This window comes from Hyperoodon ampullatus (assembly GCF_949752795.1).
Source record: "Hyperoodon ampullatus genome assembly, chromosome: 18".
NCBI lineage: Eukaryota > Metazoa > Chordata > Mammalia > Artiodactyla > Ziphiidae > Hyperoodon > Hyperoodon ampullatus.
The window spans coordinates 897806-912121 of NC_136931.1; the positions used below are offsets into that span (position 1 = coordinate 897806).

At 63.0% G+C, this 14316-nt stretch overlaps 1 protein-coding gene across 1 annotated transcript in view; it reads left to right on the forward strand.

Moving 5' to 3' along the window:
* Positions 1-14316, forward strand: part of ANKRD11 (ankyrin repeat domain containing 11) — a 29925-nt gene that overhangs the window by 12959 nt on the left and 2650 nt on the right. Inside the window, exons 3-9 of the mRNA XM_079723088.1 lie at positions 864-1034; positions 1147-1350; positions 1981-2123; positions 3821-3968; positions 4288-10685; positions 12739-12837; positions 12909-13052. Of these exons, the coding sequence (XP_079579214.1) occupies positions 864-1034; positions 1147-1350; positions 1981-2123; positions 3821-3968; positions 4288-10685; positions 12739-12837; positions 12909-13052 (7307 nt within the window). The remainder of the gene's footprint in view (positions 1-863; positions 1035-1146; positions 1351-1980; positions 2124-3820; positions 3969-4287; positions 10686-12738; positions 12838-12908; positions 13053-14316) is intronic.

A 14316-nucleotide genomic window follows, 5' to 3' on the forward strand; every position in this document is an offset into this window, starting at 1 on the left:
CCCCCCCCATCCCCGGGCTCCCCAGGACACACAGGGCAGCCGGGGAGGGGTCTGAGGCTCGACGGAGCCCCCGTTCCTGTGAGCAGGAGGGTGAGTGTGGAGCACAGTGAGCTTTTGGCTCCTGATCGTGGAGTCGGGGTGTCTTTCCTCTCCGTCCCCCCTGCCCCTGTGAAAGGAACGGCGCAGCGTTTCTGCCTGAGGCCGGCAGGGTGTTAGGTGAGGGGCCGGAGGAGCACAGTACGCCGGTCGTGCGGAGGCTGAGGGGCGCCGGGCCGGCCCCGTATCTCGTTAGTGCTCTGTGTTGATGCCTTTAGATGCCTCCAGCTCAGTCCACGCCGTGGTACTGCAAGGCTGGTTCGCTCCTCGAAGCGCCATGGCATGAGATGGAGGCTCCTAGAAGCAAGAAGAAAGGTACAGTACCGCCCAGTCAGCCTTGACCTCTCCGCGGGTCTCTAAGCTGTGTTTGCATTTTACATCTGAACTCTTTGGAGGCGGGGTGGGGAGGAGGACCTGGATCACAGACACTCGGAGTTGCTAGACCGAGGCCCGTCCTGTGTGAGCCGGGCCTCGGGGGCGTCCGTCCCGCCGCCTGGCGTGCAGGGCACGGTCTGGGGAGGCACGTGGAGCAGTGGATGGTCGGTGGGGGCCAGGCTTGGCTTCAGTGGCTGGTGACAAGGTGTCGGAATCGTGTCCCCAGCACAGCTACTGCCGGAAGAGGTGACGACGGGCGGCGTGCGTGCGGCCAGCTGTCCCTCCCCTCCCCCGCAGGCTGTGAGGCGGGGGCCCCCGTGCTGCCAGGTGAGGCTCCGGAGTCGGAGGGCTCCGTGGCATGAAGTCTCCCCTCTCTCCTCCACGCCTCACAGAGAAGCAGGGTCCTGAGCGGAAGAGGGTTAAGAAGGAGCCTGTCACCCGCAAGGCCGGGCTGCTGTTCGGCATGGGGCTGCCCGGGATCCGCGCCGGCTACCCGCTCTCGGAGCGCCAGCAGGTGGCTCTCCTCATGCAGATGACGGCCGAGGAGTCCGCCAACAGCCCGGGTGAGCCCTGGCGCGGGTGGGCCCGGGGCCTGGGAGGCCCTCCTTTGGGACGGTGGCCCAGCCCCACGGGTCCCTCCCAGTAACCTCTGCCCATCCGCTCCTCGGCCTGCAGTGGACACGACACCAAAGCACCCCTCCCAGTCAACAGTGTGTCAGAAGGGGACGCCCAATTCTGCCTCAAAAACCAAAGATAAAGTGAACAAGAGAAATGAGCGTGGAGAGACCCGCCTACACCGGGCGGCCATCCGGGGGGACGCCCGGCGTATCAAGGAGCTCATCAGCGAGGGGGCGGACGTCAACGTCAAGGACTTCGCAGGTGAGCTCGGAGGGCGGGCCGCGGGGCGGGCCTCTTACATGTGTGTGTCCAGAGCTGTGCCCTGAGAGACCGGCAGGCCCTCCCGTGTGGAGTCCTAGGGTTTCCCACGGCCCTGGGTGTTGGACCCCAACCTAGTTTAGCACCTTTTTTTTTTTTTTTAAAGCAATTTTCCTAAGTTGCATTTTTCCAAAGCCCTGGGATCTGTCCACGGGGCAGCTCTGTGTGCCTGCCGACGTGTGCAGCTGCTCCCCGAGAGGCCTCAGCGCACGCTCACGGAGGCCCTTCCAGACCCGCGGCCACGCTCTGCCTGCTTCCCTGTCTGCAGACAGGGCACACCCTCCCTGTGTGTTGACAGGTGACTTGGGCTGAGGCTGCCCCTTGTGACCCCCTGTGTTCATTGATCCTGTATCCTTGTCAGCTCGGTGGGCCGCGTCACCCTCGCAGATTCTTAGTCTGTAGGGTTAACCGCTAGAGGTCACAAGCAACCCAGAGGCGCCCAAGTAAAGACCACTCGGCATTTCTAGGCTGGGTGCCCACCAGGCCTCTGTCCTGTCCTTAGCGCTTCCTGAGTGCCACCCAGAGGCGGGAGTGACCTTCCTGAGGGTTAAATCACGTACGTGCTGTTTCCAGGCTGGACTGCGCTGCACGAGGCCTGTAACCGGGGCTACTACGATGTCGCGAAGCAGCTGCTGGCCGCCGGCGCTGAGGTGAACACCAAGGGCCTGGATGACGACACGCCCTTGCACGACGCCGCCAACAATGGGCACTACAAGGTGGGCGCCTCCCCACAGACCCCACGGCAGGCCTGCCATTAGGCTGTGCGGTGGTCCGTAGCCACCTGTTTCTCTGTCCTTCCTGTTTGCGGGGGGACCAGGAAGTGAATCTTTTGAGAGGCCCCGCCTCCCCCCCAGCCCAGCTTTCTCATCCTGGGTCAGCACCTGGATGGCCTCTCGTGCCAGCTGTGGCTTGTGTGTCAGGGCCCTGCTCTGGCCACTCAGGTGTGGTCGGCCCTTAGGAGGTGAGTGGTCATACCCAGAGCAAGGGGAGCTGTGTCTGTCCTCGTCCCTGTGCTGCTGCCAGAGCCGGCAGCCTGGACGGGGGTAGACAACATGGGGTGCGCAGCCCAGGAGCCGCGAGCAGCTGGGGCACGGCCCCATAGGTCCAATGCAGGAGCCGCACGTGTAGGTGAGGCTCTGGCCGCGGTCATCACCACACTGTCCAAGAGGCCCCTGGCCAGAGATGGGATGGCGCACGTGATGAGGACACATGGCAGCTGTTTGAGTGTGTGTGGTCTGTCGTGGCGGCCCCGCTGGTCACTGTAGGCAGGTGTCAGGGAACCGGCGGTGTGGCCAGTGTGAAAATGACACGTCGGCGCAGGGAGAGATTGGGAGGTGCTCTGAGCTCAGGATGCCGAGACACCTGGGACCCCTGAGCGCTGATTACAGAGCTGACGTCAGGAATCAGTTAACGTTTTAGGGAAGACGATGGCATTATGGGGTTTTTGTTGTTACTGTTTCTTATGAGCCGTTTAGAGAAGTAGCTGAAAAACTTTATGAAATACCTGGGATTTGCTAAAAACAACCGGGGCAGGCAGGGACTTCCCTGGTGGTTAGTGCTTCTGGGCCCGTGAGCCATGGCCGCTGGGCCTGCGCGTCTGGAGCCTGTGCTCCGCGGTGGAAGAGGCCACGGTAGTGGGAGGCCCGCGTACCGCAAAAAAAAAAAAAAAACGTTATTGCAGGACTTCCCTGGCGGTCCAGTGGTTAAGACTCCACACCTCCACTGTAGGGGACATGGGTTCAATCCCGGGTTAGAGAACTAAGATCCTGCATGCCGTGCCATGCGGCCTTAAAAAAAAAAAAAAAAGAAATACATTATTGCTAAAAAAATGTAACTGTCACCTGAAGCTCCAGGAGTCATGATCTTTTTGCTGGTGGAGGGTCTGAAATACTGCGAGAACTACCAAAATGTGACACAGAGACACCAAGTGAGCAAATGCTGTCGGGGAAATGGCGCCAGTAGACTTGCTGGGTGCAGGGTCGCCACAGACCTTCAGTCTGTAGACAACATGGCATCTGAAGTGCAGTAAAGTGAGGTCTGCTGTCCTTTTGTTCACTGGGTCCTGGGCACAGATTAGAGACAGGTGATCTTACTTTCCTGCAATAAACAAAAACATGCAATACACCTGCTTCCACAAGCTTGGTCTTTGTTTTCTCTACTGTGTAACACGCCCCCGCCTCCCCCACCCCCCATAAAAGCCTTCCCCCCAAGTTGCAGGAACCTGGTGGCGCAAGGGGAGCAGCCTGTGGGAGTGGTGGGTCTGTGGTGGGAGAGGCCTCGCAGGCAGCGCGAACAGCCTCCAGCCCTTGGCCTGGTCGTGCTCAGGCCCTGCGAAGGGGCCACAGTTGGGCGTCGGTGCGGTGGCTGCTCAGTGTTTCTCAGGGTCCCTGACGGGCCTCTCACTGCTCCGCAGGTGGTGAAGTTGCTGCTCCGGTATGGAGGGAACCCTCAGCAGAGCAACAGGAAGGGCGAGACGCCGCTGAAGGTGGCCAGCTCCCCGACCATGGTGAACCTGCTGCTGGGCAAGGGCACCTACACGTCCAGCGAGGAGAGCTCGGCCGGTCAGTGCTGCGGGGGCGCGGGCGGGGCAGGTGGCGTCACCGCAGTCGGCAGGGCTCTCCTGGCAGCCTGCTTAGACACCTGCTGCTGATGGGAGCTTCTGGACTGTGAGGAGTCCCCCCGCCGAGCCGGGATGGGGGGCTTCCGTGCAGGGCCTCCAGCCCCGTGTCTGTGCAGACGTCTCTGTAGCCCCTCTGCCCAGGGCCGGCCTCAACCTGCACTAAGCCAGGTGACACGCTTGTTCGGCGGCCGCCCTCCCCTCCCCAGGCACCCGCAGCCCCTGCCTGAAGCACCTCTGACCTCCTCCCCCTGTCCCCGCAGAGAGCTCCGAGGAGGAGGACGACGCCCCGTCATTCGCACCTTCCAGCTCCGTCGACGGCAATAACACGGACTCCGAGTTTGAGAAAGGCCTGAAGCACAAGGCTAAGAACGCGGAGCCCCAGAAAACCGTGACCCCCGTCAAGGACGAGTACGAGTTCGACGAGGACGACGAGCAGGACCGGGTCCCTCCCGTGGACGACAAGCACTTGCTGAAGAAGGATTACAGGAAGGAAGCCAAGTCCAATAGTTTCATTTCTATACCCAAAATGGAAGTGAAAAGTTACACTAAAAACAGCACGATTGCACCAAAGAAGGCGTCGCATCGCATCTTGTCGGACACGTCCGACGACGAGGAGGACGTCGGTGTCGCCGTGGGGACCGGGGAGAAGCTGAGGCTCTCGGCTCACACGCTGCTGCCTGGTAACAAGACACGGGAGCCTTCCAACTCCAAGCAGCAGAAGGAGAAAAATAAAGTGAAAAAGAAGCGGAAGAAAGAAATCAAGGGCAAAGAAGTGCGGTTTGGGAAGAGGAGCGACAAGTTCTGCTCCTCCGAGTCCGAGAGCGAGTCTTCGGAGAGCGGCGAGGATGGCGGGGACTCGGCGGGGAGCCCCGGCTGCCTCAAGGAGTCCCCGCTGGTGCTGAAGGACCCTGCCCTGTTCAGCTCCCTGTCCGCCTCCTCCACCTCGTCCCACGGCAGCTCCGCCCCCCAGAAGCATAACCCCAGCCACGCGGACCCGCACGCCAAGCACTGGCGGACAGACAATTGGAAAACCATCTCCTCTCCAGCCTGGTCCGAGGTCAGCTCCTTATCAGACTCCACGAGGACGAGACTGAGCAGCGAGTCTGATGGCTCCTCCGAGGGCTCCAGCGTGGAGTCGCTGAAGCCGGTCAGGAAGAGGCAGGAGCACAGGAAGAGGGCCAGCCTGCAGGGCACGCTGCCTGATAGGAAGAACTCCTTCCATCCTGGCGGGGACGGCGCCATCCCCAAGCTGGACAAGGAGGGCAAAGTCGTCAAGAAACACAAGACGAAACATAAACACAAAAGCAAGGAGAAGGGGCTGTGCTCCGTCAGCCAGGAGCTGAAGCTGAAGAGCTTCACCTACGAGTACGAGGATTCCAAGCAGAGGGCAGACAAGGCGATCCTCCTGGATGACGTGCCAGCTGAGAGCAAGCTGAAAGGCCTGAAGCACGAGCGAGACCACTGTAAGAAAGAGGAGAAACTTGGCAAAATGAAGTCGGAGGAGAAGGAGTGGCTCTTTAAGGACGAGATGATCAAAGTCTCCAGAGAGGACAAGTCACTCAAGAGAATCAGGGACCTGAACAAGGACGGGGGCAGGGCCTTCCGGGAGGAGAAGGACCGTTCCAGCAAAGCCGACAAGGAGAAACTGCCGAAGGAAAAGTCTCCGAAAGAGGAGAAGCTGAGGCTCTACAAAGAGGAAAGGAAGAAGAAGTCCAAAGACAGGCCCTCAAAATTAGAGAAAAAGAATGACTTTAAAGAGGATAAAATTTCTAAAGAGAAAACCTTCAGAGAGGATAAAGACAGGCTCAGAAAAGCGCACAGGGAGGGCTCTGCTCTGGACGAGTGTTGTAACAGAGGCCAGTTCCTGGAGAGCGAGGACACTAAGTTCAGTCTTTCTGATGATCAGGATCGGTGGTTCTCTGACTTGTCAGATTCATCCTTCGATTTCAAAGGGGAGGACAGCTGGGACTCTCCCGTGACGGACTATAGGGACCTGAAGAGCGAGTCTGTGGCCAGGCTGATCCTGGAGACGGTGAAAGAGGAGAGTAAGGAGAAGAGGCGCGAGAACAAGGCCCGGGAGAAGCGCGCGGACAAGGACATCTTCTCTCGGAAGAAGGACAGGGACTGCCTGGAGCGGGGCTCAGAGCGGAGGAGGGAGCACGCCGCCGACAGGCACAGGGCCGTGCCCGGCTACCTGTGCGAGAAGGACAAGAGGAGGCGGGAGTGCGCGGAAGGCGGCCGGGACAGGAAGGAGCCCCCTGAGGCCGCCAAGGAGCGGAGAGATGGCCGTGCAAAGCCCGAGGAGGCGCACAGGGAGGACCTGAAGGAGTGCGGCTGCGAGGGCGTCTTCAAGGACAGGCCCGAGTGCGACTTGGGGAAGAGCCTGGAGCCCTGGGAGAGGCACCACCCGGCGAGAGAGAAGGAGAAGAAGGAGAGGCTCAAGCTAGAGAAGTACAGAGACAAGCCCAGTGACAAGGACAGAAACGAAAAACTGATCCTTGAAAAATGTCAGAAGGACAGAGAATTTGATAAGTGTTTTAAAGAGAAAAAGGACGCCAAGGAGAAGCATAAAGACGTGCATAGCAAAGACAGAGAGAGAAAGGCATCTCTCGACCAAGGCAAAGACAAACGGGAGAAGAGTTTCCCCGGAATTCTCTCCGAGGACGTCTCTGAAAAAAAAGATGAAAAGAAAGGTAAAGAGAAAAGCTGGTACATTGCAGATATATTCACTGATGAAAGCGAAGACGAAAAGGATGATTACACGGCGAGCGGCTTCAAAGTCGGGGAGGCCGGCGAGGGGCGGGGGGACGGCCCCCCCGAGAGGGAGGACGGGCGGGAGCCGCACCCCCCCGACAGGCACCGGAAGCACTCGGCCGACAGGCAGCACGCGGAGAAGCAGAAGGACCGAGAGATGCGAGAGAAGAAGAAGGAGAAGGGCGCCGCGGACGGGGGGAAGGACAGGAAAGAGAAGCCCGCGGAGAGGCCCAGGGACAAGAAGGACAGGAGGGACCGCGCGCTGGCGGACCCCCCCCCGGACAGGAGGGGCCGGCAGAGGCCGCCCGAGAAGGGCGAGAGGAGGCCCCCCGCGGAGGACAAGGCCAGGAGCAGGCACCGCGAGCGGAAGGCGAGCAAGGGCGCCGACGCGGACAAGAGCCTGCTGGAGCGGCTGGAGGGGGCAGCGCTGCAGGACGTGCGCGAGGACTCCAACGACAAGGCCAGCGACGCGTCGTCGGACGGCTTCCCCGACCGCGGCCACGACCCGGGCCTCGGCGCCCTCCTGGACGTGCCCTTCCCGGAGCCCCTGGAGGAGCGGGCGCGGGAGAGGGAGCGGCACCGGCACGCCTCGTCCTCCTCCAAGAAGAGCCACGACCGAGAGCGGGTCAGGAAGGACAAGCCCGAGAAGAAGGAGAAGAGCGACGACTGCAAGGACGCGGGCGGCCGGAAGGACAGCGGCCAGTACGAGAAGGAGGTCCTGGAGGCCGACGCTTACGGCCTCTCCTACAGCCTCAAGGCCGACGCAGAGGACGAGCTGGAGAAAACCATCGAGTTGTTTTCTGCTGAAAAGAAGGAGAAAAATGATCCTGAAAGAGAACCTCCCAAGAAGGTAGAGAAGGAACTGAGGCCTTATGGCTCTAGCAGCGTGAGCCTCCTGAAGGAGAAGAGGCGGCGGGAGAAGCACCGGGAGCGGTGGCGGGACGAGAAGGAGCGGCACCGGGACCGGCACGGGGACGGGCCCCCGCGGCAGCACCGGGAGGAGCTCAAGCCCGCGGCCCGGGACAAGGACAACCCTCCCGGCTGCTTCCGAGACAGGCCTAAGGACGAGGGCGGGAAGCTTGGCGAGGCCAAGCTGAAGGAGAAGCTCAAGGAGAACCTGGACAAAGAGAAGGGCGACCCCGTGAAGCTCAGCAACGGGAATGACAAGCTCCTCCCGGTCAGGGACCCAGGGAAGAAAGACGTCCGGCCCCGGGAGAAGCTCCTGGGCGACGGGGACCTGATGATGACGAGCTTCGAGCGGATGCTCTCCCAGAAAGACCTGGAGATCGAGGAGCGCCACAAACGGCACAAGGAGAGGATGAAGCAGATGGAGAAGCTGCGCCACCGCTCCGGTGACCCCAAGCTCAAGGAGAAGGCTAGGCCCGCCGAGGACGGGAGGAAGAAGGGCCTGGACGGCCCGCTGAAGAAGCCGCTGGGGCTGGACCCTGCCCCGAAGGACAGGAAGCTCAAGGAGTCAGCCCCTGCCGCCCCTGCTGCCGAGAACAAGCCCCACCCGGGACCCGCGGTGGACCCCCGAGACTGGCTGGCAGGCCCCCACATGAAAGAGGTCTTGCCCGCTTCCCCCAGGCCGGACCACGGCCGGCCCACCGGGGTCCCCACCCCTGCCTCGGTGGTGTCCTGCCCCAGCTACGAGGAGGCCATGCACACGCCCCGGACCCCGTCCTGCAGCGCCGACGACTACCCCGACCTCATGTTCGACTGCACAGACCCCCAGCCCGTGTCCAGCACGTCCGCCAGCGCCTGCTCGCCCTCCTTTTTTGACAGGTTCTCTGTGGCCGCCGGCGGGATTTCAGAAACCCCGGGCCAGACACCTACGAGGCCGCTGTGCACGAACCTTTACCGCTCGGTGTCCGTGGACATCAGGAGGACCCCTGAGGAAGAGTTCGGACTCGGGGACAAGCTGTTCAGACAGCAGAGCGTCCCTGCGGCGCCCAGCTACAGCTCGCCGGGGCGGCACCCGGAGGACAAGGCCCCAGGGCCCCCAGCACCCACCGAGAAGTTCGCCTGCCTGTCTCCGGGGTATTACTCCCCGGACTATGGCATCCCCTCCCCCAAAGCGGACGCCTTGCACTGCCCGCCTGCGGCCGCAGCCAACATCACCCCGTCCCCAGAGGGCGCCTTCTCCGGCTTACCGACAAAGTCCCCCCCTTCACACAGAGACGAGCTCTTGGCCCCGTCCATGGAGGGGGCCCTTCCCCCTGACCTTGGCATTCCCCTGGATGCCACGGAGGACCAGCAGGCCACCGCGGCCATCATCCCCCCGGAGCCCAGCTTCCTGGAGCCCCTGGACGAGGGCCCTTTCAACACCGTCATCACAGAGGAGCCGGTCGATTGGGCACACCCCGCCACTGTGGAGCAGGGCCTCCCCTCTGGCCTCATCGGGGGTGCCCCCGAAAACCCCGCCAGCTGGCCCGTGGGGTCGGACCTCCTGCTGAAGTCCCCACAGAGATTCCCGGAGTCCCCGAAACATTTCTGCCCTGCCGAGTCTCTCCACCCAGAGCCCCCTTACCCGGTGTCCCCCGTCTCATACCCTCTGTCGGTCCCCGAGCCGGGACTGGAAGTCAAGGACGAGGCTGGGGAAGCGGTCCCGGCCGCGGTCTCTGCTTCAGAAGACCCAGCCGCGTTCGCCCCTCCCTCCAGGCTGGAGTCCTTCTTCAGTGACTGCAAGTCCCTTCCGGAGGCACCCCCCGACGCGCCCCCTGAGCCTGCGTGTGTGACGGCCGTGGCTCAGGTGGAGGCCCTGGGTCCCCTGGAGAATAACTTCCTGGAAAGTGGTCACAACCTGTCTGCCCTCGGCCAGGTGGAGCCGGTGCCCTGGCCCGGTGCCTTCCCCGCCACCGAGGATGACCTCGACCTGGGACCTTTCTCGCTGCCGGAGCTTCCTCTCCAGACGAAGGATGTTTCCGATGTCGAAGCAGAGCCTGTGGAGGAGAGTCCTCTCGTTCCTCTGGACAACGCCGCCGCGCTCCCGAGCGGCGGGGATGTCTCTGTGGCAGCTGCTGATGAACAGCTGGTGCTGCCTCCTGACCAGGTGGCCGCCCGGCTCACAACCGAGCCTGCGCCTGAGCCCCCAGAGGAGCTGAAGCCGGTCGCGCTGCCCGAGGCCACAGTGGAGGCCGGGCCGGAGGGGAGGGCCCCCGAGGACTCCGACCCTGGCTCTGGGCCCACACCAGCCCCCTCAGAGCAGCATCCACCGGGGAGTGGGGACGAGCAGGCCGAGGGCCCCTCGGCCACGCCCCACAGTGCTCCCGAAGCCCCCGGGGACGGCTCGGCCCAGGCCCGCGCGGTAGATGGGGCCGGCCCCCAGGACAGTGCCGGGCTCGAGGGGCCTCCGGACGGCGTCCAGCCTGACGCCCCAGAACCGGAACCCAAACCGACAGCCGAAGCCCCAAAGGCGCCCAAGGTGGAGGAGATCCCCCAGCGCATGACCAGGACCCGGGCCCAAATGCTGGCCAACCAGCACAAGCAGAGCTCGCCACCCACCGAGAAGGAGCCTGCGGCCGCGCCCACCCCCAGAGCCAAGGGCCGGGGCTCTGAGGATGACGACCCCCAGGCCCAGCACCCGCGCAAACGCCGCTTCCAGCGCTCCAGCCAGCAGCTGGCCCAGCAGATGCACACGTCCACACGTCAGACGCGGGAGGTGATCCAGCAGACGCTGGCTGCCATCGTGGACGCCATCAAGCTGGACGACATCGAGCCTTACCACAGCGACAGGTCCAACCCGTACTTTGAGTACCTGCAGATCCGGAAGAAGATTGAGGAGAAGCGCAAGATCCTCTGCTACATCAGCCCGCAGGCGCCCCAGTGCTACGCCGAGTACGTCACTTACACCGGCTCCTACCTCTTGGACGGCAAGCCGCTCAGCAAGCTGCACATCCCCGTGGTGAGTGCCTGCCCGGGGTGGGGGGGCGCCCCCCAGGCCCAGCACCTGGGACCCGCTGCGCTGTCCTCCCTGTCATTCCCCGTCTGCCCCGTGTCGGTTCCCACCCAGTCCGTGTGCTTGGACCTCGGCTGACCCAGGCTCCACCCACGTGGGGCACGCCTGGCCCCCTCTCTGGCTCAGTGCCCCCTCCACCCCCTTCAACAGCCTGAGGGCTCCCCAGACTCCATCCCTGGCCCCCAGCGGCCCCACGGTGCCAACCCAAGGCCAGAGCCCAGTCCTTTTCCCCCAGAGGCCTGAGGGCACCTCTCCTGCCTCCTCAGAGCAGGTCCTTCCTTGGGTTTCCGGGCTTTCCCACCTGCCCAGTCAGGCCCACGCCCCGCCTTTCGGCCGTCTGTTCGCGTGCCCCCTCCACTGGGTGGTTCGCCCCACGTCTGTGCAGATGTGACCTGTCCGAGCCCCGCCGTGCACACCCCACCCCCCTTTCACGGCCAGATGCGGGCCGTTGGCAGGTCCTGCCACGCGGAGCCACGCGGGGAGAGCGCATCCTCCACGTGCTGCTGCCCGCCCCCCGGCAGCAGGCACAGGCCTCGCGGCCAGTAAAGCTGACTGCAGCCACCTGTGCTCAGTGGTGGCCAGGGCCGCCCAGGTGCTGCCCGTCCACACCCGTGTGGTGGACTTGCCTCATTTTTTAACCAGCCCACCCCACCCCCGTGAGGAAAAAAGCCCAGCTTTCTGCTTGTTCCGTCTCTCGGGCCCGGGAGAAGCCCCCGTAACAGCTGTCAGTGCTGCATGGGACGGGCCCCCTCCGTGGGGCTACTGACACGCGTGGGTCCTGCGGTCAGACCTCGGCCTGCGCTGCCTGTTCCCAGGCAGGACGTAGAGCTGAGGGGGGAGCCCGAGGCACTGGATTCAGGGTGAACCTGGTCTGGGATCCCTGGTCAGTGAGACTTGTTTGCTGTTTGGTTTCAGTAACTGAAATTTAAACAAACAGCACCGTGGCCACCGTAGAACATTAGCAAACTAGAGAGAAAGCTGTGCTCCTGCCTCCCCCTGGACCCCCGCCACCCAAGTTCACCCCACAGCAGCTTGCGTGTCTCCTGGAGCTCAGCCCTCTCTAGCGGCGGGCTCTGGTTCACAGCCTGTCACCCCGCAGCCAGGCCCAGGCCTCATTCCCACACCCTCCGGAGCTGGGGAGGGCAAAACGGAGGTGACCTCACACCCACAACAGCCCCAGACAAGACCCCTGCACAGAGACCACCGCAGGCGCCCAAGAGGCAAGGTGCCCTGGGCCCCGGGGGCGTGATGGGCAGGACGTGCGGCCAAAGAGACCCGGCTGGGTGGTTTCATCTCAGGTTTTGAGGTTTTGGACCGAAAAGTTGGAAGACAGCATGTACCTTGAGCTTGGGCCTCGAGTCCAGCCCCTCAGAGGGTCTTGTCTGTAGCGGCCACTGTACCGTGGGCTATTTATTCCTCCCCTCCAGCCCGAGGTCGTGGCCACACGAGCCACCGCACCCTACTTGGCCTCGGCCACCAGGGAGGGGCTCCTCGGCAGTCCCGTGCTTCCTGGCCCCATGAGAGGGGCTCCTCGGCAGTCCCGTGCTTCCTGGCCCCATGAGAGGCTCCAGCCCATCTGGTGCTGTTGTGACACGTGACACGTTTCCTGTGTGTTTCGTCGGAAGCACCGGCGGCTTCTCCCGGGTTCAAGGATGGTAGTGCCCGGGCGAGCCCTCTCCCTCGCTGACACCCTGGGAAGATGGGCAGGCCCAGTTGTCCTATTCGTGTGGCCTCACGGTTACTCCGGGTGCGTGAAGCCCGCGGTAAACAGGACACCCCGCCCCTCCTCCGTTCCCTCTTGGCCGCGCAAGGGCCGCGGTGCAGATGCCCTCTGTTCTTAGCTTCCCTCGCCTCCCCCATCTCTGCCGACGGGGGTTCTGGGAGGACCAGCCACGCGGGGGGGGACAGGCGCTCACTCACCTACTCTTGGGGACAGGCATCACCTAGCGCATCCGCGTCTTCACGGGCCCCGCTGACCCCGTCTCCCCTGTGACTGCAGATCGCGCCCCCTCCCTCCCTGGCGGAGCCCCTGAAGGAGCTATTCAAGCAGCAGGAGGCCGTGCGCGGGAAGCTGCGCCTGCAGCACAGCATCGAGCGGGTAAGCGGGCAGCCGCGGGCCCAGGGCGCCCGGCCCGGGTGGGGCTCAGCTCACCAGCCCCTCTCCTCCAGGAAAAGCTGATCGTCTCCTGCGAACAGGAGATCCTGCGGGTTCACTGCCGGGCGGCGAGGACCATCGCGAACCAGGCGGTGCCGTTCAGCGCCTGCACCATGCTGCTGGACTCGGAGGTGTACAACATGCCGCTCGAGAGCCAGGTGGGTGTCCGGGGGACGGCTCGGCACCGGAGCGGCGCCGGGGTCACGGGCTGGGCCTCTACTGAGGGTTCCCCCTGAAACTCACGTGCGACCTGCACGCGCAGCAGGGCTTCCTCAACAAAGGCCCCAGACAGGCTGTCACGCCGGGGACCACAGTGCTGCTGCCCCTGACGGGCATGCGGGCCCAGGGCACACCCAGCAGCTGGAACACACGGTGTGCCTCGTCTGTCCACTCCAGAGTCCAGCCTGCCTCCCTCCACCCCCAGGGCTGTGTTTGTCCCATGAGGTCACACCCTTCCCCAGCTGACCCCTGTCCCCGTGGTACCTGTGGGTACCACCCACCCGCCGCTGACACACGGGAGATCTAAAATGTGCAGAAAATCTAAAATGTGCAGAAAGCAAGTCGATTCCCGTCCTCCCTGATGTTCTCTCCTCCCCCGCAGCCACTGTGACTCTCAGCCCAGAGCGTGTCCTTCTGGGCCAGGCCTCGGTGCTGAGTTCCCTCCTGACAGAGGCCCCTAGTGACCCCAGGCCCACAGGTGGATCACATGGACCCCTGGGTGTCTGAGCAGCATTCCCAGGTTGGCCGCGTGGTGACGTACGGTGGTTCAGTTAAACCTTATTTCTTTTTAGTGCGTTAAAGAGTCCTTACAAATAACCTTTAAGGATACATCTTTAAAAGTGTCTACGTTTAACATACTATGCATATGCATAGCAACGAGTTTTCCCTAAAGCAAAAACATCTGTCCACAAAGTATTTTAGGGATTGGGTGGAAGTTTTGCTTTTTGCATCTGAAAGAAAAAAGAATCTGCTCACCTTCAAGGGATAGCTGGGTTTCCTCTGAATGTCAAGGAGACAGGACTCTCGGGCTGCAGCCTCCTCCCCTCAAGCCCCTTTGTAGTGGGGCCTGGGCTTCCCCCAGGCAGGTGGTTGCCTGTGGGCGAGAGAGAGACTTTACTGCCCTGAGACCCGGGAGGCCCTTGCAAACCCAGCCGGCAGGAGCCTGTGGGGACCTACTGTTCCCGAGGCTGCCTTGCTTGTAAACCACAGTCCACCGTGGGCAGCCTTGCAGCCACCCCAGGCCTCGCAGACGTCCTTTCAAAGAAAAAGTCACTGTCGCTTTTTACCCTCGCCGGCTTGCCCTGGGGCCTCCCCAGGAGACGGAGGGGAGCCTGAAGGCGCTGCCGGGGTCCCGAGTCACCACAGGGCAGCTCCCCCAACGGACAGCGTGGAGAGCTGGTGGGGGAGGGAGGGCCCTGCTGG